Source organism: Cupressus sempervirens, chromosome 2 (assembly GCF_028749045.1).
Source record: "Cupressus sempervirens isolate cs-2001-9-10 chromosome 2, ASM2874904v1, whole genome shotgun sequence".
NCBI classification, from domain to species: Eukaryota; Viridiplantae; Streptophyta; class Pinopsida; order Cupressales; family Cupressaceae; genus Cupressus; species Cupressus sempervirens.
The window spans coordinates 366,950,746-366,975,948 of record NC_143119.1 but is presented as its reverse complement, the minus strand read 5'-3'; the positions used below and the strand labels follow the sequence as shown (position 1 = coordinate 366,975,948).

The following is a 25,203-nucleotide window of genomic DNA, read 5'->3' as shown; positions in this document are numbered from 1 at the left end:
GTTTCCCCTATATTTTTCTTGCATTCATCATCTACCACTTCATCATTCCATTGATAGGTTGAAGTTTGGAGAGATAAGTGTAGATTTTGTGATAGGACAGTTGGCGATGCAAAAATAAGCTAGACCACCCTAGGTTGAAGTTGGGAGATATAAGTGTAGTCCGTCCTAAGGTAACAGAGAGGCAGAAATAAGTGGTAGTTCCACCCCTAGGTTGAAGGTTGGAGATTGATAAGTGTAGAGATAGGACTTGGCGAGGTAGAAATAAGCTAGATTCCATTGATAGAAAGAAGGTTAGAGATTGATTAGTGTACTCCATATCACTTAGAACAAAGGGGTAGAAATAAGTGTTTAGGATGGTAGATGTTAGTGCAAGCAAGAACCTAAAGGGAACGAATACCAAAAAAGACAAGGAAGACATGATGCCTAAGACCACCTTTTTTTTGAAAGTGAGGCGAATAAGTGACACCAATATCAGTATAGTGAGCATGATATAGTTAAAGGATAAATTGAAGGAAAGATAATCCCCCATGGCAAAGAAGATCTACAAGAGCGAAATTGTACATGTGGCAGCGTTTCCTCCTACCTTGCCTTGTCCGAAATTGGTAATGGAGTGTGCATCTCGGTTTGATATTGTTACCAAGTCCATTTTTGATGAAGTGAAGAGAGTGTTGGCCAACATTAGTGGACAAGTGGTCAAAGAAGCATTTAATATTCCCCAGTATAAAAGCATGACAATGGTAATGATGGATCAGGTGGCTAAGTTATTTTAGGATAATTAGGAGGCTTACTTCATTCATCTAAAATAGAATTGGTTACACAAAAGCAAGAAGGGAGTCACCAAGTCATCAAAGCTCACCAAGTCAGATTTCAAATCAGAGTATGACAATCCTATTGTGCTTTTCAGCCGGATCATGGGCGTAGCTTAAGGTATGCGATTCGAGAATTGGATGTACTTCTTTATTGATGAAATTGAAAATGAAAAGAGAAAGTTTGATTGGGCTAGAATTATAAGCGAGAATTTAGAGTTGCAACTTAGGACAATGCAAAATCAAAAACAATTCTGTATGAGGTCCTACCTCTTTTATTTGATTTAGAGGCGGTGAAAATTGAAAACTGAATCTTAAGGAAGAGTGAATTTCAAGGAAGAGCAAATTTGGAGGAAGTGATTTGAAAATATTTGAGGCTAGAAGCCAAGAAGATAATACAAGTGGACAAGGGGCTATAATAGAGGTGAGCTTTGATTCAAAATCAAGTGGTTATAGTGACAGTACTGAGTACTCCCCTCTCTTAGAGAACCAACATAGAGATGATGTGACAATCACTAGTGAAGAAGAGTATAAGCCAATTGATATTAAGGAAATAAGCCAGGTGCTCGAGGCTATTGGTGATGCTTTGCTAGTTGAATTGAATCTAGGTTTGAGGAGATGCACTGCACCGCTATGGTTAAGGCAAATGCTTATGCCAAGAGGCGAGGTGGCGATTGTTCGAACAATTGAAGATATCCAAGGATTAGTAGAAAGGGGCGATAGCGAGAACCAGGAACAAATTGCAAAAACGGTGGCAAAGGTAATCAGGAGTGATGATGATGGTCACCAAAAAGTTCAGATTGCTATACCAACTGTTAGCAAGGCATTGGATGAGATTGTAGCTCAAGAATATGAGATAGTTGAGCATAACTTGGGAAGAATCACGAATGACATAGAATGTGAGGAGATCTAGGAAGACACGGTTTCAATCAGAGAAAGGTTAAGGAAGGCAAACGAAAAGATTGTAAAGTTGGAGGCTGAGAACAAATATCAGAGAGATTGCCAGCCTATCCAACAGTTGCATTAGGCAGCCCTTCCTCAAGACAGTGGAAGCAACACAAAAGAGATATCTTTTCAGCTGCGTGAAGTCAAGGATTGGGTCCATGATACAATCCAAGATGGGCGAAATTTCTTGCCTTCCTTTGTCTCGACATTCAGGTCATTAGTGGTTATTAGAGACAAATTCAAAACATTTTAAGGTGAGTGGAAGGATTTCTCTTACTCAAGGACTTAGCCATTCCCAGGCTACAAGCATTCATTGAGCTACCAGAGAAATATTTGGAAAGAGACAAGTTGATAGATGGAGGAGGATTGAGTACGGTGGTGTTTTGGTTTATTGCCTTGGCTATGTTGGTGTTTTTCAACTATTAAAAATACTCAATACCAAGATAATAAAAACACAAATAATCTAAGGATCAATTACTTTCTATAAACAATTGGATGTGCTTCTTATCTGGACCCAACTTTAACGAAATCAAGATACATTTCCTACTCTTTAGGCTCTGCAAAACCAAGGTGGGTATACTTGAGGAATGGAAGATTTTTTCACTACAACATCACATACATCATTCAATCATTTCATAGCATTTTACAATAACATACATCCCTTAGAAGCAGATTTGGTCACAATTCTTCTTAGGTTTGCAAATACTTCTAGCAATTGTAGCCAACTAAAAGATATTAAAATGCAAACAAGTGCTGACCAACATTGATATCCTTCAAACAATAAAATAAAATTGATTTTGGATTTGAGCTTGATGCTTGCCTATGATTTCTTCACATACAGACTGACTTTAATAGATCAATGCCTCATCCATTGGGATTCAGAGTCCATTCATTGATTGCTTTACAATCAACATTATCAATAGTTCTTACTGAAAATTATTCTTACAGACATCCTTCCTATTACCATGGAGACCCTATCAATATCACTAAAGTATTTATTTAATTCATTGAATTAATAGCAATAATGGATTGACATACAATTTAGTTCAATTGCATTCAATTGGACAAGCTTTGCTTATACAACTTCAAAATAACCAGGTAATAGAATGGAGACAAGATTCAACAAAAACATTGGTGAGGACAGTCTATTTTGTATTAATTTCTTCTAAAAACTGAATACAATTGACATGAAACTCAAGATGAACTAAGATGAAACAACAATATGCTGTAAGGTAGGATGTATTTTCAAACAATTGCAAAGGAATACATCATAATGTTCACATCAAGATATTGGACCGAACAAACTTAAAGACCGATTTAATAGACATTAAAAGTGATCCAACTATTTGGACCCTTTCTCTAGCCCTAGAATCTCACTTATAAAGGGTGAGATGCAACAAGCTTCAGGCTTAGAGAACTGACAACTGTCCTTTTGACAAAAGATATTTATATTTTATAGCTGTTACAAAAAGACAAAATTGTGTGTAACAGAAAAACTTTTCATCAGAGTATCCTTTTGGTGGGTCCATTTTCGATTACATTTTCCAAGGTTATGAATTCCATAATTTGTTCTTTTGCTATTCTGATTCCTCGGAATATGTGGCTATCAAGCTTGCTAATGATGTGTTCTATTCCGATGCTAGCAAGTTAACCTCAACTCAGGGATCTTCACTGTCTTCATCATGAATTGTTAGGGTAAAAGTTACTTTTGAGTCCTCAACTGCCACATCATCTTCTGCCACCTGTTCCAAAGACACAAGTTCTTCTTTCCATTTGTTGAAAACAGTGTCATTAGGCTAATCAAAATTCAGAATTTCCCACTGGACTTTTATTATAGAATTTTCAAATTTTTCTACTTTAACAAAATATTTTCTAATAGCATTGTAAAATAATTGTACTTTGACAAGTTCTTCATTGGTCATTGCCCATAGTACATGCCCCTTTTCATTTATAACATTATTCATTTTGTGGTACAATGACTCATCTAGTTCCTTACCCCATTCTTCTTTTTCTTTTATTTTGTCAACCTTTTTAAGGGCATTAGGAAAAAGATCAAACTTCTCTGCTATATATTTGGAAAGACAAATTGTTAGTCTTTTCTGAACACAAACTCATTTCTCATCAAACTCTTTCAGATTACTGAGTATATCAAAAAAAATTTCTATCTGATGACATGGTAATTGGATGACAAAAATACACATAATAGTAACATCATCATTTTTCTTTTGTTCCATTTCTGCACAATGGGCTTCAATTTGTTTTCATCTCTCTTTATTTCATCCTATAATTCTAGGATTCTTGTCACCTGGTCATAAAAAGCCAGCCAATCAATTTTATCTACTAAGTACAAAATTGTTTGCCTAAGCTTCTCTTCGTATTGATTATTTAATTCCACATGCATTTCCCATAATTTATTCTTCTCCTCTTCAAATTCCTCCACAATATAGAATTCAGGCCTCTGTGGGGTATCTGGTAATTCAATAATGGGGGTGAATTATAAATGGCTCAATTGGGGGGTGAGGATATACAATTCTTGGCCTGTTGGATTCTCCCACTTTCATCTTTCCAAGTTGTTTGTCCATTTGGGATATTTGATTTTCTAGTAATTGTATCTTTTTTCCTCTTTCCTCATATGCCTTGAGTATTTCTTCAAACTTGGCATTGAGTTCTAAGAATCTATTTTTCTCCTTCCCAACAACCACGTCCTCAAAATTTAACATTTGATGAACTATTCTTGTAACCTGTTGACTATCTAGTTCATCAGCGTTGTACACTGTAAGAGCACTAGTATGTTCTGCACTTGAAATTTCTTGCATTCTGGTCTTGTTCCTTTTTTTTCAATAGACCATATGACCAGGGCTTGATGATCATTACTAAATTTTATTCCCCTATGTGCTTGTAATATCTCTTTTTCTATTTTATATTGCACCTTTTTCTCCTTTCTGATGGAGTCAAAAATCATAGCATTAGCTATGTCCCATTCAGGCAAAACTAAGACTCTCAACTCTGAAACTAACTGCCTTCCGGCCTCAGGTGTTAATTGGGCAAAATCCTCCAAAAAGTTAGCCTTCACCTCTTTCTCAATGTCAGAGTCTAATTTATTTGGTTGCTCTGCCTTTATTTTTTTACATTTTTCCTCCATAGAAATTGTGCAAAGGCCCTAGATCTAACAATATTTTCATCATTTATGAATTTATGAGAGGCTTGAGCAATAATAGGATCTATCTCCTTACCTTTGTAATCAGCAACGCTGAGGTCAAAGGAGTGCATAGGAGGCTCCTCAGGCACTCTTCTTTCTATATCAACAGTGGTAACCACTATATCTCCTTCCCCACCCATTTGTCCTAGTTGCTCTCTTAAAGATGCTTCATCTTCTATTCAGAGTGGGGTTTGAGTTGGTGAATACTCTTCTGCATGAGAAGAGGGTCCCTATTCTAGTTTCTATCTATGCACTGGTGTCAGGTGGACTCTTTGGTCTTGGCCTTTTGTGAGGGGGAACATTTTGTACATTCTAAGCCACAATATATCCTGTCCTCTGAAATGTAAACTGACCTGGAGTGACTATCATTCTGCTATTTATCCTTCTCTTCACTTATGCTGCTTTATCAGGATATGCTTTAACTAAGATAGTCTTCTTTTCACTCATAGTTTGCATTATCACAACAAAATTATTCATTAATGCAATCATTTTGGCCCCCCAATACTTATCTTTCAATGGATAATAATTGGGGTCAAAAGCATTAATGAATTCTAAGACTTTACTGAAGACTATCCATTTTTTTTTTCTAACTTCCTGTTCTTGTAATGAAAAAATATTTCTAATAAGATCTTCCGGGAAGTATACATGTTGTGTAATAACCTTACCTTTGGTTCTCTCCCTTAGGAGGTCATAGAATCCTTTTGGATCAATGTATCTTGCATGGGATTTTGCCATGTGATATCTATTCAAAAATAAACTAAGATTCCTCCACCCTTTCTTAACAAAAACAAAATCATGAGCTACAGTGAGAATAGGGGAAAAAGTGCCTTTACCTTTACCTATCATATCCCTTTCCTCAATCGTTCCAATCTACCATAGCAATTTTGCAATTCCTATCTTCAGAGGCACATGAAACAACAAAACATGGGGTTAAACATTATATGGAATTATGTTCCCCCAATTATGACTGACCAAAAGTCCCTTGGCATGGTCTTTGGGTTTGATTAGTTCTAGTAGAGGCTGTGGAATCCTTGGACTATCCCCTCTCAAGAGCAATTTGAGCCTTGGAGCAAAATATCTGTCAAATCAGACATAGCTGGCATCCTTGGCTTCCCAAGTCATGTCAGCACTCCGTAGCGGAACTGGGAGCTTCTATCCATCCTTTTCTAGTTCTAGCTTCATGTTCTTGGAAAAGAAGGTATCTCCCTTATAAAGACATATGTGCATCAACAAGGAATACCAGCAAAAAGGCCTGTTCACCTTACCTTGAGTTATTCAAACCAAACCATTATTAATTTCTTCTGAAAGGAAAGTAGCAAAATCAAGAATGGTGCTCATTCCAAACTGCAATATTTGAGCTATAATAAGAACAATAGAACTCTGGATGTACTCCTCATCATCCCAAATATCTGGCAGAGAGTAAAGTATAAGGCTTAGGCTCTAGGAACAAAGTATTTCCTCATCAATGGCTTTGGGGTGCTTGGTGTAACCAGGGGTAGTGATCCAATCTTAGCAATATGTTGCTGTAATGGCCCCACTCTCAAATATGCCCTTCGTGCATCATATCTTGCCTGAAGATCATCCATGTAAATTGTTTCATGGATTGCATGGTTAGGGTTGAGTTTAAACACCTCACTGATCAATACAGGTGAAACCCTAAAAAGGTTATCTCCAAAATGATTCTTTACAATTCTAGTGATATGGTCATATTTTTTGGCCATATTAGACAATAGATCACTATCAAAGAAAACCCTAGGAACCACCAATTTACCGATATCAAACTCTCAAACATTACTCAAAGGAGTGTCTAGGTTGTGTTCGACAAACCAATTTTTGAATAATTCTAAACCTCCTACAAAAACTTGAGCATCTCTCACCCAGTTGGCTCTATCATAAAAACCCTCACTCACAACCAACCTAGGGCTTTTTGGAATAAGCTCTCTGCCTTTTGTTATCTCATGTACAAACAAAGGAAATTGTTCAAGGAAATTATCGTGAACAAATCTTTTAAGATAATAAGTGAGACTGGAGAATTCCTTTTGTGGAGGCATTTTGAAGATTTAACTTCACATAGTTCTAATTTCTTGGTTTTTAGAAGTCAAGATCACTTACCCGCTGTTTTAGGCTTCCTTTTCTCTGTAATTCGCACTGTAATTCACTGAAAACCTTGTAGAAATTCGTGCCCTAGCTTTGGAAACCCTTGCACTCTGAGAATTCTTTGCAATTGTGTGGTTCAATAATGGTGAATTTGCAAATTATACTAGGGCATTGAGATCACATGAAGGAATTCTGAGCAATATTAATGTTCTTAGCTGTTAAATTCATGTTGTGCTTCAGGTTTGAATTCATTCGTCGATCTCATAGCATTGGAGGACTTTATTTAAAAGCACAAAGCTGCTTTAAAACTTTTAATGTCTTGGCCATGTGTCAAGTAGGCGCTTCCCTGCTTTGTTTAAATGTCGTGCATTTTGATAGTGCAGGTAAGCGTTGCTCGTCAATCTTGTAAAGATTAATGATCATGAAATTTCACTGCACTTTGCAAATAAAACTTTTAATAGTGCGATCCAACTAGCATTCCATTTCAACACCTTTTTCCAACCTGGCATAAGCCAGCAAATGTCCTTCACAATTGGTCCCACCTTGCCACATGGCAAATTAGCATTTTCCCGCTTTGTTTTAAATTTTGTGCAGCTTCATATTGCGGGAAAGTGCTAATCGTTGATCTTGTACAAATTGATGATCGCAAAAAGTTGTACCTTAATAGCACCCAATTAGCTAAACTGACCAATAGAATATCTTCTTTCTAGCCACGTGTTTTGACAATTGCCACAACAGGGACTTCATTATTACCTTTGAGAAGGGTGGATACATGACATCATTATTTTCTAAGTGTCCTGTTGGCACTTCCTCGCTTTGTTTAAATATTGATCACTTTCTCAAAGCGGTAAAGTGCTATCCATTGATTTGACAAAGATCAACGATGGAACATAATCATATTATGTAGTGCTGAGTCAACAACTTCAACTAGTGAAAGGATTACATCCAAGTACTAGTATCTGATAATTGTCAATAGTAGGAATACTTCTAAGAGAATGTGGCATTGATATCACCATGTGCCAAATGTCAACAAGGCGCTTGCCCGCATTGTTTAAAAACTTTTCACTTTCATCTTTGGGGTAAGCGCCAGTCATTGATCTTCCTAAGATCAACGGTGGAAAAGAAGCATGCATGAGAGCTATATGTGACATTTCTCCTGACGTCAGTATAGACAAGTGTCAACACAGTGCTTCCCTGCTTTGTTTAACACTTGAGCAACTCCATTTTGCGGTGAAGTGCCAACTGTTGATCTTTTAAAAGATCAACAATGCATCAAGAATAAAACAGAACATTCCACTGGGAATGAGCCCACCGATAGAATCACAAGAAAATGGAACGTGCTCTGACAAATACTGACAACCTCTAAAAAGGATTTGACAAATTTCAAATTTTTGGAGTGCAAATAAGACATATTGTCAATTGGTGATATGTGGCACAAAGGCGCTTCCCCGCTTTATATAAAAATCGTGCAACTTCATATTGAGGGTAAGTGCCAGTCGTTGATCTTACTAAGATCGACGCTTGACCAAAATTACTCATTTGAGTTTAGATCTTACATTCAACACTTAGGATACATGACCATGGTTAAGTCAAGCTTGGAAAATAAGAGCTTTTAATTGTGGAAAAAAAAAAGTAATCGTTATAAAAAGAAAACTTAAAGTTAACCCATCCCGCGCTAACGTAATTTGGAAATCACATTTAATTACCCTTTTAAAGCTAGAGCACACAACAAGGAAATTTGAACTAGGGTTTTGACAAAGAAAAACCAATTTTCAAAATTGACCCTAGGGTTTTCCACTGAGGTATGGCAAATGGCAAGGATGAAAAACTAGACTAACAGACTATCAGATTGAGAATACTTGAAGAGGTAAAGAACGAGATTGCACATCACAGCGTAGACGTTGGCACTTCCATTTCAACCATGATGAGCGATGTTGGGGCTGCGCTTGATTTCGAAGATATCAAAGAGGAGAACGTCAATGAGACAAAATTTGGATCAAGATTGGATGAGTAGGGGAAGGTTGCCATCAAGAAGAGACACTTGGGCACCTTTGCCTCCCTCAATGCCTTTATTAGATACGTGAAAGAATATGAGATGGATCATGAGAAAACACTGCAAGTAGCGAGCAACATGATGAATTCAGCTGAGCTCAAGACGAAACATACACTTTGCCCTCCCATGAAGGAAGTCAACGACAAGCTAGCTAAGTTCATTGCTTTGGCTAAAAAGATGAAAGAAATGGGTAGAACTATATTAGAAGATCATTTTATGTAAGCCCAAGTGGCAAATTCTCCTTATTGGGTAGGATAGGTGTCTGATTCGGATTGGCTACCATTTTAGTGCCTTCTCGTTGGTTGCCACTTTTCCTTTTTTTTCATGGTCCATTGATGAGGTGGTGTCATCTCATTGGCCAATGGGGTGGCAATCCTAATTAGGGTTTCTAGGATCCAACTAGATCGTTATAAGGCTATTTGCTCTCATTTGTAAATGGTCGGATAAAATTGTTGCTAAGATAATACCAAAATTGCTTCTCTTTATCATTGTTGTGACTTGCATGGTGATTAAGAACATTTGGTGTTGTTGCAAGGTTTCGTCTTCCAATGGTAAGAATTAGATTTCCTTTGAAGTTGTTAAAGTAGTATTTATTTCAAGAAAGTTAGTAAGAGTAAAGTAGATGGATAGTTGCATGGTGATATTAGTGGATGTTTGATAGAGATCTATAACTAGGCCACTAGCACCCTAGCGACTTGTTGGGAAGCCTTGCATGGTAAACTAGTCTTTTCCCTTGAATCATTGCATCTATGGAGGTAGAGCCGCTAGTTAGCTTTCATCAAATTCGGTCCCTGTCCATTTGCTAATCTTTCCATTCATAGGAGTAGGAGTAAAATAGCAAGTAGTTGAGTAGTCGGATTTCATTCTAAGAAAGTTAGGAAGGTAAAAGTCATTAGAGCATTATTGCCCTCATTGTCGCAGCCCTCAACATTATCTGGCGCTACACCCTCCACCATCACCACCACCATCAACATCATCTAGCACTCATACAAAACCATCACCATCATCCTAAAGTCCAAGATTATCCTTGAATGAACAATGTAAGGCCGCCTATGTGATTACCAACAAATCACATCAATATAACTGAGTTAGTATCCACAGGTGTAAGGAACATTGGAGTTTTTCTCATGTCTTCATGAGTATTAACTTTTCAAGAGAGGGATTCAGTGTTTGATATTCCATATCAAGTATTCAATCGCTATATGTTATGTAGTGGTACAAAACTGACATCAACGGTAATATGGACTATGGAGCATCTAATGCTTATGGTAAATATTTTGCTTTGTCTTTGATAATTTTCTTTTTTTTGGAACACATATTTAATGCTTTGAAGTTTGAATGACTATTTATCAGATAGATGCTAGCATTGATGACCATTTCTTGGTAGATTGTCAAATTTGATGTTTGGTCAGTGAAACAAAACAAAAGCAGAAAATATACCATATAAAAATGCTTAGATTGTATTTTGCCTCATGTTTGTTGTAATTAGTTCTCATTTGACTGGACAAAATTATTTCTTACTAGATCAGATTTTAGTTGATTCATGACTCATGGACTAGTGTTTTCATACACAAGTATAACTTTTGCTTTGATAAATGGCTTGTGGACTTATGCCTGCTATTTTTTTAGCCTCTTAAATTTTAAGATTAGTTTGTAGTGGTCCACAAATCAGTCTTCTAAGTGGTAGAATAATGTCTACTTCCCTTTGTGGTCAAGTTCTGAGATTAATTTTAAGAAGTGTGATATGCATGAAAAATTTAGTTAAATACACATTTCAATATCTTTTTGCATTAGTTTGATAATGTTCTAAAAGGAAAAATATATTTGTTTTATTTTTTTGCTTATGAGATATTTTGTTTCTCACGTTCCCTCTCTTCAATTTTGCAGTCACGCCCATTTGGAGTATCTCTTCTGATTGCAGGTCATGATGAGAATGGGCCTTGTTTGTAAGGACCTACTTCCTTTTGCTTCTATATATTCTTCTGCTTCGTATCTATGCTCTTGTGTCTATTAATCTTTGACATGTTTTAAATTGCACTGGTAAATTTTTTATTTCCAAACATGTGATAGTGACGTGTCCTCAACAATATCCAAAACATCTCGAGTCTTGACTGTTTTTTGGAAGTGGCAAGCAAAATTGTGACAACAAAGTATTGCAGGATAATTTATCGACCTTAAACTTTAATGTTTATACCATGTACGGTAGTTGTAGTTTGCAAAGCTACAATTACAAACTGCTTGGGCCATTTTCTATTTGGCATTAGGTTAGCTCCTGATCCTTGCCATGTGCATAGTACTGGAAACCAAAACACATTTTTGCACCCTTTGATGCTGTCAATTATTATCCCTATCTTCAGACATTGATGTAAACCATAAATGTAATCTTCGTAGTCTTGAGATTGGCTCCATGCAGATGAATCTCTTCACAATTCTGTTTTCTCTCTAACAATTGCCCGGCACGGTGGCATGGGGTTGAATATTCTAGGGAAGAGCTAACTGGTGTTAACACATGCAACTATTTGTTATTGGGTTGACTGTCTATTGACCAATGGATTCACTATCCTGTTATCTCTGTAACTTTTGATAAAGTTAAAGATTTTCTGGAGTAGATGAATTTGACATTCTTCAGTATTACTGATTTTTTTATGCCCACGTGCTGTGTCATGCACTAATTATATTATTAATTTAAAGCACATCATGTTTGGCTCAAGCAATATATGTCAAGCTTCTGGAGATGACATGTGTAACCACGTATAGCTTCATATAAAACACATAATACAAAACTTACATTAGAGGAACTTCAGGCTTAGGGATTGGGCCTTGTCTGTGTACCTCTATCCATGTTTCTTACTGTGTATAGAATTATAACATACCTGTAACCTGATTCACATACTCAATATTTCTTAAATATGGCATCCCCATAACTGTACGCAGAATCCTAGTAGCCATGAAAAAAATTAAAGAGGAATTTTTACTCAATAGGAAAACCAAACAAGGACACTGAAGTAGATGAAATGCAAATCAATTTCTAGCTTCTAAATTAAAGAAATGTTCCTTGTTAGAGATTCTTCCTAGATTGGGATATTAATATAGAACTGTAAGCTTTTTAAAATTTATTATATTCCGACAGTAAACTATGATTGAAAAATATCTTTATAGCCATTTAAAGATTTCTTCATGTCCTCTATATCTGCAATGAAGGATTCATGTACAACAAAGCTGCCTTTGGAGCTAGATGCATGCAAATTTCCATTTAGCTGGTTGTACCTGCCTGAGATGTCATGGCACTTGAAGATTATTTATTACTTCCACTTATGTGCACTAAGAGTGAGAAGTGTGCTAGGAGTGAATATCATAACTTTGAATGGCTGCCATCATAATTGAAAAGCTTGGACTCGGCAACTACTTGCCAAGGCCTCAAAAAATGCTCAACAAAAATCTGTAGAAAACTCAACAAAAAAATTGGCTGCTAAAAAATATTGCCGATTTTGTTTTTGCAAAGTTCAACGAGGAGATGCATATAATAAGTCATAAATGACTAACAAAAGAAAGAAGCTAAGTCTAGATATATTTAAATGCAGATTGGGTACAAAATGGCATCCACGTAGAATTTTGATGGCTGCTAGCTTGATTGTCTAAAACAAAATTGAAATAGAAAATTATCTTTGTAAAACTGTAAGTAAATACAACATCAAAAGAGTCCACATCTTCCTCTTCCCCTTCCCGGAAGCTCTGGTAAAAACCATGTAAGGGTTAGGGGGTCTAGTCCTAGGAGTCTGCTGGTGCTCTGCCTCCTTGCTTGGCACAATTGACTGTGACTCGATTTCCATATTGGATGTAGATGGTACTATTGTTGGCATTGGCAACAACTCCTCATTATCCTCAACCTTCACATACCCCTCAATGTCATTCAGTCTGAATCCACCCCCTCCTTCATAGATCTCACCCTCTGCTAACAATGAAGGCTGGTCATGTGATGTCCAGTCACTGTAAGGATCAATGTCAACCAAATCAAGTGGTTTGGCTGGTGTTTCCTCTGCCTTTCTTGTGGGCAATCAAAGGCTATATTGCACATAGTCAAGGTCATTGAGGCATTTCTGCTCTAACTTGTTCCTCTTCTTTGTGTGGATGGCTTTGAACAAGCTGCAATTGTACTCTTAACTAGATGAACTACAAGGCTGACACAAGATTTGGAGTACAATTTTTTGCAGATTTGGAGCGTCTACACCTTATCGCCACCAAGCATATGCAAAATAAAATACTGAAGAGTTATAAAGCAATGTGAAAACATATTTTAACTTTTATCTATTTATTATACATGTGAAAGACTGCAAAATTCAAAATGTTATATCCAAGTTTTGAGCGGCTCTTCCTTTCTTGGCCAAGTCTAAAGAAAATAGCTTGTCCCCTTGCATTTTGGTACATGTCCAATTTGGACACAATGAGTTCTTTCACCTCAAGTTTGAATATCATCATCTGAACGTGTTAGAAATTTGTTCAGCACTCCCCTTGGGATTTGTGACAAGGGCTTAACCGCCTCTTGTGTACTATAAGTTGAGTGGTTGTATCGAGCATTTAGAGATCGGTCTTTTGGTGCAACGACAACCCCACTCTAACTAGTGGTATTAGAGCTTGGCCACAGGTTCAAATCCTCAGACCCTCAGGTAACACTGAGGGGGAGATAATTATAAATTTGTTCAATGCTCTTCTCGGGATTCGTGACAAGGGCTTATCCGGTCTCTGTGTACTATAAGTTGAGTGGTTGTATCGGGCATTGAGAGATCGGTCGTTTGGTGCAACAACAACCCCGCTCTAATAGAATGCATGCAGTGAGGCCCTCCATGACCTTTCTATTGGAATCCAAGTAGAATGTCAAGAAACGAAAACGATGGTTGAGGAAGCTTGCTGCATGAATGGGTTGGTGGAACTGATTGTTCCTCCTATCAGTAATTTCGCATATGGGGTCAAGTTTGAGGCTACCTCACCTGTAATTTTTACCCCCCTTGTAATTTTTGATAGATTCCTTGGCCCTATCCATGGGCCTCATAAAGATATCCTGTTGGGGTTTAATCCCCACCAAGCAAAGAACTCTAACCAAGGGCTCCAACACTGACAATAAAGAGTACAAAAAGATTAATCATTGAAATTACAAATTAATAATGAAAGACATGAATACAATAAAAAATTAAATATTCAAGTTACTTTCACAATCTTTGTAGTTCTTTGTGCAATTAGGTGGTTGTCTTGTCGAAGACAATGTATGAAACACTCTTTCCTTCAGGCTTCTTTGAATAACCTGAGTGTAGTCACGCTTGACTTGCAAACATTTGCTTCAAAGCCATCAAAGAACTAAGAATACTTTGCAACATCTAGAAAACCATTGCAAACTCTGTGACACCCATTTTTACGAACTCCTTGTGGGTGTTCCTCTCATAGATCGAAGAACCCAAGGGTGTGTGATGTATTCTGTAATCTTCGTTGCATCCTCTACAATTGGTCTCACCAATCTAGTTTTCCTATATTCTCCAAAAGGTCAATGGCACATGCTGCACAAGGTGTCTAAAAAGTGTACTGCATGTCTCTTGGAGGATTCTACTAGTTGCCACATATCCTACTGCATTATTAGTTACTATTTGTACCACATTTTCACTTCCCAAATTCATGATAGCTTGCTCTAACATTAGAGCCAAAACTCCAGTGGTTTTCACCTTGTTGGAGGCATCCACGGATTTCAAGAACACCACATCATTATTGCAAGAAACCAAAACAATTATGATGGTGTGGTTTTTGCTATCTGTCCACTCATTGCTAAGAATCATGCAACCAAATTTTTTCCATTCTATTATTTGCTCCTCTAGCACTTCTTTTGCCCTTTCAACTGCATATGTCACAAACTTACGAGTATGAAGTAAAATTAACATAAGTACACAGTTTTGATTAAAAATATGAAAAAACTTAAATTCAACAAAAAATAATATATACTAATTACTGTAGATAAAAAAGAACATAAATTCAGTCTACATTCTAAAACAATAGGACTTACTCCCCACTCTAGCACGAGAAGACAATTTGTAGCCTTTTTTGGCCATTGTCATTAATGATTATAGTATCCAAACTAAGCTAGTATGTATTTTTTGCCACATTGAAAGGGAAGTTTCTCAAGTTCTAGAAATCAATACAAACAATGTCTACTCGTTTATGCACCTCCCAATTCCACCCAGTTCTCTCCAATAATGGTTGTGCTCTAGGTGTGTTTCTGTGCACAAAATAATTAGGAATAGAGTGTGTGTGTGGCACTGATGGTGGTGCTCTACTAAAAGCAGCAAAACTGGTGGCCAAGGGAGTGGTGGATTTGCGGGTATGTCGGCTACAAAAAGAGCCCAATATGCCCATAAGTGCTTCTTCTTCTTCTTCAAGTTTGATTGTAACACGGTGAAATTCAGCTATGCTTGCTTTCATAGTTAGTTTTTCCCTTTCTCTTTGCAATTTTTTCTCTTCTTGGGCAGCATGTAAGACATTCATTTCTCTTTCTATTTCATTTGTAGACTTTCATAGATCCTCACATCATGTTTCGTGATGCCTGCAAGGTGGTACTTCAAGCAATTTATGCCTCCATAAATCATTTTTTCACAGTTGATGCAAATTATTAAATTAGGTTTTGGTCTTTGAAAGGCATACTTCCAAGTCTCATCTCTAGCCCTCTTAAAACATGTGCCTACATATATAGAGGAGCACCTGTCTACTGAGGCACTGATATAAATTGAAGTTGACTTAGTTGTAGAAGAATCTCTATTTGCTATTATCATTCAACTTACACATACAAATTGAAAGCACAAGTCAATATTTTAATTAAGAAACTAGCAAACAAACTAAATTAGTTTAAATAATTTTAGACAGTTGAGACATGAAAAATAGAACAAGACAGAAGTAACAAGGTTTGAACTTTTAGTAAAAGTTGAGATTCTTGAGAAAACAGGGAAAAATGAGGAAAAAATGGTGTGAAATCCTTGTACATTGCACTCTAAGATAATTTAGAGTATTTAGGAAATACCATGATTGAGTTTCTATAACCTAAATGCAATTTTTTTTTGAAAAAGAGCAAAAATGATTTAACAAATGAAAGAAAAACAAATCTGAAAACCATCTTGAGAATCCGATTTTGCTTCTAAATCTGCTTCAAATCAACTTAAATCCTTGCAAATGACCTTGCAATAGCTTGGAAGGGTGTTTTGTGGTTCAATCGATAAACATGTCAAAAAAACCAAATGCACTTTATGTTGTACATTTGAATCCTTTTATGCTCACGCAGCTTTGCACTTGGCAGGACTTGCCGAGTAGTTACTCGCCGGCAGTGTGTGAGTGTTGCAACTATCTCTAGCATAAAGTTTAGGAGTTTCTCAATATTTTGTTTGCAACAATTGTATTTTATCTCTCTTACTAAAGGGACAAATTATTTACATTATTCTGATGGTGGCATCAATGGACATTCCTTCCTAAAAAGGATACACCTACAAACTTTTGAGCCAGTGCTCCAGTAGGCAAAGATCCAATCTCCTTATGAAAGTACATTTCAAAAACTTTGACTTGCAAAACTTTCTGTCTTAAAAATGCACAGCTTCCTTGAGTTGATGAGAGATAGGTACTCATTAAAGACAGGCTAAGTAACAACTTATTTTCGATAGAAATTCCAATGGTATACCGGTTTACAGTTATCCCTTCATCGAACTACCAGAGAAAAAAAGGTGGCAAAAATTAAGAACTAAGTCCAGCATGTAGCCATGCCCATAAAGATTTTGAGGGTGACATCTTCTCAAACTCGAAGCATGAAAAGCAATTTTATCTCAATTATTAGTAGAAAGTCTAGTGGAGCCCTTAAAAACTATAAGCCTGAGTTGGAGTTGATGCCTCCTCCAGAAAGTGCCATGAACTCTTCTGTAGAATGCTTAGTTACCATATTCGTGCCCTAGAGGCTGGATCCGGATCCGTGTCCAGAATCGTCTGGATTTGTCCAGATTTTTTTTTGCTTTTTAATTTTTTTTTTAATCTTTTTTGTTCTTTTTGTTTTTCCAATTATTTTCTTATAATCATAATGGCTTTGATCCATAGATTCATACCAGAATCACAAATTCATACTATGAAATGATTTAGTTTTAAAATTATGTATATTTCTCTCACTTTTTTGTGTATATATATATGTATATGTATGAACACACACACAGGAATTCTCCACGAATCATAATTGGGGGAAAAAAAATCATGAATCCACGGATCCGATTCATGTGCCCGAATCGGATTTGTTTCACGAATCAGTAACTAAGGTAGAATGTGTTCATTCTTTATTACACTTGATATTTTGTTGTGTTTCTGTCACTGTCAAACTATAGAGTATAAAGATAAAATTTAACAAGTAAAAGGGAGGTTTCCAGATTGTAGTTGAGTTTCATGTTTTGCTGAAGCTCAACATTCAAACTCATGTCTAGTTCAGTTTTACAGCAGTTATATTTCAGATCACAGCAATTGTTTGAAAGTAATAGGTCCATGACACGTAGTTGGTAATCTTTCATGGAGGCATATATTTGTGCTTGTCTATCATATGTTGTCTTATTGCTTCAAGGACCCTTTTAATAATGTTATATATAAAGGCTGTTGCCAGCTTTTTTGCATTCATGATACTTGATGTCTTATATGAAAAAATAAAGATTTTTGGTAGATTGGGAAGAAGTTGAACCTAAACTTTGAACCCACAAGGTGCATTCAAAGGAAGCATTTCAAATATTGCTTATTCATTTCCATGCCAGTACACCTATTTTGGTGAAAGAAATTTGCATTTTGAAATATGTAGTGATTTTCTCAAATTCCTTGATCTAAAAGAAGTAATGAATGCTGTGTGTTTTCATAACTCGCTTATGACCATTGTATGTTACTATTTTGATGATTATGTAAACTACTTTAAGTAAACAAGCTCTTCAAACATTGATAAATTATTAAAAAAATCACACAAGGCCCAAATTTTGAAGAACTATCAACTTGTTGCTCAACTGGCAAAGTTGCCTGGCTCACATAGGGTCCTCCAAGATTTGATTTTTGGGGTCTTACAACTACTTCAGTGTTTATCACATTGATGACCTAAAAACTACCTTTACCTTACCTCTGTGCACATAACGTGTAAACCTCTGGCAAATATGACCGCAAGTAGAAGCTGTCATCTCCATAAGAACTGAAAGCTGAAGTCGTTTCATGGTTTTCAAATTACAAAGTGAAATAGTTGAGATTTCTTGAGGACAAAATAATTTTCCCTATGGGGGGATCTCAAAGGAAACTAAGAACATTGAAAAGGAAAAAGTTGAACATAGTTATATATGCGAGTGACCCACTTTTGAAATTTCTACTTGTGGAAATCTTATTTGGTTACGTGTACTTGGCGCAGAAGATAAAAAATGCACAAGTACTGAACACCGGAATTGTTTCATGGTTTTCTAAGTGTGGAGTGAAATGGTTGAGATTTGTTAAGGCCAATAAGTTACCCTGAGTAGGTTGCTCAAAGGAAACTAAGAACATTGGTAAGGAAAAAGCTGAACATAGTTATGTATATGAATGACACACCTTTGAAATGTTTACTTGTGGAAATGTCAATCTTTAATTAACATCTAACATTCTTGTTGAAAAGTTTTAAATGTGGACTGTAAATTATAAAATCTAATTTCTATTATTCTGACTTTATGCACAATGATGTGCTCTCCAAGCTTGTGTTTCACATGAAGACAAAATAAACAAGGTTTTTAATTTTGACAGTGGCATACAACTATATGCATGAAATGTAATGTAAAGATTTTCAGAAAAGTGGCACACTCAATGCATTCTAGTACTTTGCACCTGGTCTTCCCATGATAGGCTGCTGGATGTCTGCTGCAATGAGACACGTTGAATCAAATATTACACTGAAAGGTCAACAGGCGAGGCTGTTGTCTCTGCTGATTTGTGCAATTTGTGCATGCAGTAGGAAATTTTAATCTTGTCGTCTCCCTTTCATCATGGTTGAGCTTAGTAAGCGTTTGAATTATCAAAATTTTCAGGTTAGCCTAAAGTATTTTAATTGTAATCTACATCCCCACTATTATCGGCAGATAAGAGGGGCATTAGTTAACACTGCCAATAAAGAGGCTGGCCGACCTATCTTCTAACTGCGGATATCACTCTTTTCCTTGGGAAATGTTTTTTCTTATGTGTATCAGTGGAAATTTGGAATGTGATAATTTTTGGTCAATTGTTGAAACTTAAAACTGGCCTACAATTCAACCCTGATCTTGCCTGGACACTGGCATAGTGGAAAATGCTAGGAAAGAAAAGATGCCAGCATATAATAACCATTTGAGTTTTAATATTCTTTAATTGTTTTGTTTGCTAAACAGATATTATACAGACCCTTCAGGTACGTTTTGGCAATCTGATGCAAAATCTATAGGATCTGGAGTTGAGGCTGCAGACATTTCCTTGAAGGAACAGTATCGCAAGGTATATTACTGCATATGGTTTTAAACAGTATGATTCCTAGAATGGTACTATGTGAAAGTTTAGTTCGCAAGTTGTTTAGAGAAATTCAGTCTAAACTTTTTGGATGAATTTAAGTTCAAGAGTATGCAATTCAGGATATGACTTTGGAAGAAGCGGAGACTGCTGCACTCTCTATTTTAAAGCAAGTAATGGAAGATAAGGTTAGTTATGCAGGCTTTCGTTGTTAGTTGATTGAAAGATATTTAGTACGATTGAACACAATACAAATTAAAGGATATTGAAACATTGTAATTTTCTCTAAATGTATGAGGTGGACAGATATTGGAAGCCATTTGATTTGACATTTTACGTTGACATGTTTTTAGGTGACGGCCAATAATGTGGACATTGCAAAAGTTGCACCCACTTATCATCTATATACTCCAGCAGAAGTGGAGGCAGTTATAAGTCGCCTATGATTAGATTTCTACTAAAAAGATTTTGTAGGGGCATGAGGAGCATTTTCGGACTAGCAGTACATTTTATTTACATCTTTGCATTTAGTTTGATGGTTAAGCCATTATAATCAAGAAAATTATTCTGGTCAAATTTAGCCATATATTAATTTTTCCTCATCAAACCCTATGTAAGGTGAGAAGTTCCTAGACAGCTTTCGCATACATTCAATAAAACTAATACTGTTTTACTCATTTTTTATTAAAGAATTCACATATTTTGTTTGTTAAATGAGTGTTATGAGTTTCTTTGATTTTGCTATCATTGTTTATTTCACGTAGCCTTGGGAATTGCTTTGCCAATTGCTTCTGCGAATTTAAGAGTACAAGTGTTCAGTTATAATTTTTAATTGAAATTCCACTTCAGTGAAGATCAACTATGCCAACAGGTTTACAACGTCAAACCTAGCTAATACAATTAACCTTATCTCTTTGAGACCTGAAAACTAGAATGTATTTGCAAATTTTAATACATGTTCTGTTGAATGACTGCACGTAGCAGGGCTTTATTTTAATAATTAAGCGAAATCATATCAACACAAAACTTTAATGGTGGTGGTAATTGCATTAGGCAAGTGTTAGGGATTTCTTCAGAAGACATGCCGATATGCATTTATCACTAATCAAACAATGGGCATTGTAAATATGGACACAATTTCATATGTAATAAAATAGGTGCTATATGTAACCATTCTTGGTTGATATTGAGATAGTTGGGAATTTGTTTATCGTTGCCCATTCTATTGTGATTTGAAAGCAGATTTTATATTTTGATTACTTATCAATCTGATTTGTTACCTCAAGTGTGTTTTTTTTTATCTAGATGGTACATCACCTTGGTTGCCAATATTAATTTGTTAATTACCTAATTATGTATTTAGGTAATTGTTATCCTTACAATAGGTGTGAATTGAATTTATTCTGTATCGGTTATCCTGAAATTAGGAGCAATCGTTTGCTAAGGTACCTAACAATGGAAGGAAGACCCCGATACAAACTCTACAAATTCATATGTAATTTTGGAATATTCGAGTTGGTATGGAGGAACGGCAAGGGAATGTTCTTTTTAACGTCCATGGCGCCCAGCAGTAAAGCTGCATGCACTGCAGGGTCGCTTGCAGTAGTTGAGACCATAACATTTTTTCTGGACATTACCTGGCAAAGCAACAGTTGAGTTACACCTGTGTAAAATTTAATTCTCATTTTCTTTTTTCATAGATCAACAATTCTTTTTTTTTATGTAAAAGAGGGATGATACTTTACTTCCAAGAGCCGGTGTTCTTCGTGTGCTTTATGTTCGTTCTTCATTGATCTGACGTTTAATTACATCCGATGGGGATCAAATAAACCACTATGGTCAAATGGGACTATTGCATTCTGAGGATATTTTTGGTTTTATTTTATATTTTAGTCATTCATGAAAAAGATTTTGCCAGCAAGGATTATTTTCTCTTAGCATTTGTGTCAAACCGTTTTTTTGATTACCAAGGCTTTACTACCTCCGAGATTAGTGGCGAGTTCGTAACCCAACTGGTAAATATTTAGGGTAAGAGAAAAAGTTCCTTGATTCCCACAATGGGAGTTTCACGTTCCTCGAGGGATGTGGCCAGCGCAATGCACAATACATTCAAGGACGCTAGTTTATGTGCATCCATTCGTATGCAAGTGTCGAAGTTTGCAGAAGTATGATCGTTTTCGTTATCAGTTTAGAAACATATAATTTTGAATTTCGATTGGAGAGATGAGAATGTGTTGTTTCTAGTGTTATAGTACATAGTTAAGGTTGAGATAATCAATATAATTTCGAGGATTATCTTTTAATTTTAAGTAATGCAGTTTCTTTTCGCTAAAATGATGACTTTTGGTTTAGGTTCCATTGATGTGTTAGCGTCCTTTAAGCACCAATAGCACTAGTAAAGGTAGGCTGACTTTAGTGTTCTTCCAATATACGATGGTTCAGAGTATTGTCATTGTTTATATGCGCATGTGCTTTATAAGTTATTCATTGCAAGATTTTTGATTAAAGCACAAGGTTGTTTCAATGTGGCATATTTCATTAGTTGTGGATTTCATTTCACTTAAGGATTTGTTTAGGAGGAGGTGATATTGAACTAAATATTTATACCTTGTACATTGACCCCCCAAAACTAATTGTTTGTGTGTTTTATAGTTAAATGCTTTGTTAAATTTGATGTTTCTTAATGATCCAAAATTATCTTTCTTAATAAACCAAAATTATCTTGAAAAAGACTTTTTAACTGGCACAATGCCTAAACAAGCAAGTTTGGGCTCAAGTGACTGATATGATTCGATAAGTTTTAAATTTGACTCGAATGCTCAACATTTGAACTTCTTTAGTACTTGGAACATTTTTAATTCCCCTAGAGCACCGTGGACCCCTCAAGTTACGAGTCGAGTTATGGTGTCTGTTATGATTGTTGTGTCCATTACATGATACTAAACAATTAGCTAGTATTCAGTCACCTTTTCCCCTTCAAATATAATGTTCATGTTTAGATGTGATACTACGGTGTCTATCGCGTCTTCTTGCTCTCTTGATGTTTTGTGTGCATTAATATTTGTTGGACACGTGACAAATTCTTATCCCTTTTTATTTTTACTATATCTGTCTTATTTGCACAAGACCTACTTTACATGTGATAGACCTCTAGTACTCTTTCTTGATCTCATCAATGGTAGTAGGGCATTTGGGGATGACCTTAATGCCACATTGACGATCTCCTGATATTTTGGAAAGGGAAAGGCATAGTGAATCTTATCTACATGGTTATTTGGTGAAGAGACTTATAAACAATCAACCTACAAGGAAGAAAACAAAAATATATCGTAGTGTGTCGATTCCTAAGAGGCTCACACCTAAATAAGGGTAGCTGGGAAGTTTTATAGGCGCGAGACTTGGTGTGCCTTGTAAAACAATCTTTGATATTTAAGAGGTTACTCTTCATATTGTTTTTTGAAAGGGAATGAAAGACAAATCACAAAAATGACCGAACTAAGGTGATACGCTAAAGATTTTTAAATAGATCGAGTTTCTCTTTAGAAATAATGAGAAACACCCAACCCCAAAAGATTGAGCACTAAACGCCACATGAACTTAATTGTTGAAAAGAGAACATACAAAAGTCCTACAAATGTAGGGCAAATTATTCAAACTTTTTTCTGAGAAGTACTAGTTAAGGTTTCAAAGAGATTCTTATCATCTTTCATTTACCAAACGGCTTAGTATAACCCTAGATCACAAACTGTTATAGATGATTGAAAGAGTATAAAACATGATTCAAAGGCATTATTTTGTTAGATTAGAAAATCTGAAAATAATTAGTAGCTATGCCCATTTAAAATGACACAGCTTTAAAATAATCCACAAAGCCTAGAGAAAACATAGGATAGAGGTGAACTAGGTCCAGTTTGATATCTTTCTTTAATTGACTAACTAGAAATGGAAGGTAAGGTCTGAAAATAAGGTGTAGTGTTCTTCCCTTTCAAAATGGCAATCGAGACTGAGGAACTTCTCTATGAAAAGCTTTCCTATTACAATGTGCCAACATGCTTATCTAGAAAGATTTTTGTCATTTGAACCTCATAAATGCAACCAAAAATAGAGTCGACAAAATCGATGCTAGGGGAGACAAATTAGTAGTCGTGAGGGCTAACTTTATCAACATGTAGTAGCTACATGGGATATCGTAAGACCTTCGGTTTTTTAAGAAATGTAAAATGGGCATTGAACTACCTACAACTAAGTTTTGAAGGTGTGACTCACCACACAACTCATTAAAATAGTGCATATAGTCAAATGTGTCCAAAAAATGACTTTTTAAACATTCGACCAAAGCTTAATCTAAAAATCTCCAATAATTGAAATTAAAATTATCATTTGTTGTTAATAGAATATTGTAACTATATGAAATGTAATATATTGTTATATATGTAGATTTTTTTATGGATAAGATTGGAAGATAGAAAAAGATTTCGTTTAATTGCGTGGGATAATATTTGTCAACCTAAATGTGTAGGTGGACTTGGTACTAGGAAAAGTAAGACTATGGATAAAGCTTTATTAGCTAAGCAAGGGTGGAGACTTTATTAGGAAGACAAGGAACGAAACACTATATGGAAGCACAAATATCTAAAAAATCTTTGCTCTATCTCTGAGTATTTGAACCTTCTTGGGATTATTAACTCTTTTGCTATATGGAATGTAGTTCAAGGAGTAAAAGATACTCTTTAAAGAGGTTGCAAATGGAAATTGGGAAATGGCAGAATGTTGAAGTTTTGGGAGGACATCTAGATTCTAGATGTTTCGTTGAATCAAGTTTATTTTGATGCCTTTTCTATTGAAAGAAGCAAATAGACCTAGGGGTGTTATATTTTTAACTATTGGAGGAATGATGGGTGGGTGAGTCTTGTGGAGACTAGTCCTGACATGTTGTTTATTTAGTTTGCTCTCAATGCCTTCTGCCTTAAAGGGTACAAGGAAGACTCCATTGTTTGTGGGTTTGACCCAAGTGGAAATTATAAAGTGGCCTCAAGTCTTCAAATCTAACACTAATGCAATTCCCCCTCCTTGGTCCAAAGCTAGGAAAGGGGTCTAATCCCTAAGATTGAAATTTTCTTTTGGATTGCTCTTCAAAACAAAATCTTAACTAGAGACAATCTACATAAAAGGGGTATCTATATAGTTAATAGATGTATTCTGTGTAAAAAGGCTAATGAAGATAGTGATCACCTTTTCCTTCATTGCAGTTACAATCACAGTGTCTGGAATATCCTTCTGGAGTAATGGAATCTTCAATGGGCTCAAACTCTTAACCTTATGGATTGTTTTCTCTGTTGGAAATATCCTACAAATGGCTCTTTAGCTCAATCCCTTAGGAACTTTTCTCTCCCACATTTGTGTTGGGGACTTTGGAAAGAAAGAAATAACATAATATTTAGAGAGAAAGAATGTCCTCCTTGGGTGGTTGGCCACAAAATCCTTGGGTTCTCAAGGAAAACTTAATCAAAACAACAATACTGGCCAATTTGATATTAATCATCCAATGAGATACAAAGAGATTAAATATAATACCAATA

The 25,203-nt window shown here is 35.9% G+C and overlaps 1 protein-coding gene across 1 annotated transcript in view; it reads left to right on the top strand.

Moving 5' to 3' along the window:
* The window catches only part of LOC149572651 (proteasome subunit alpha type-5), a 48,864-nt gene extending 28,526 nt beyond the window's left edge, over positions 1-20,338 (top strand). The window contains exons 6-9 of the mRNA XM_089813756.1: positions 10,988-11,046; positions 19,510-19,612; positions 19,747-19,812; positions 19,978-20,338. Coding sequence (XP_089669882.1) covers positions 10,988-11,046; positions 19,510-19,612; positions 19,747-19,812; positions 19,978-20,070 — 321 coding nt within the window. The 3' untranslated portion in view covers positions 20,071-20,338. The remainder of the gene's footprint in view (positions 1-10,987; positions 11,047-19,509; positions 19,613-19,746; positions 19,813-19,977) is intronic.
* The last annotated feature ends 4,865 nt before the right edge of the window (positions 20,339-25,203 follow it).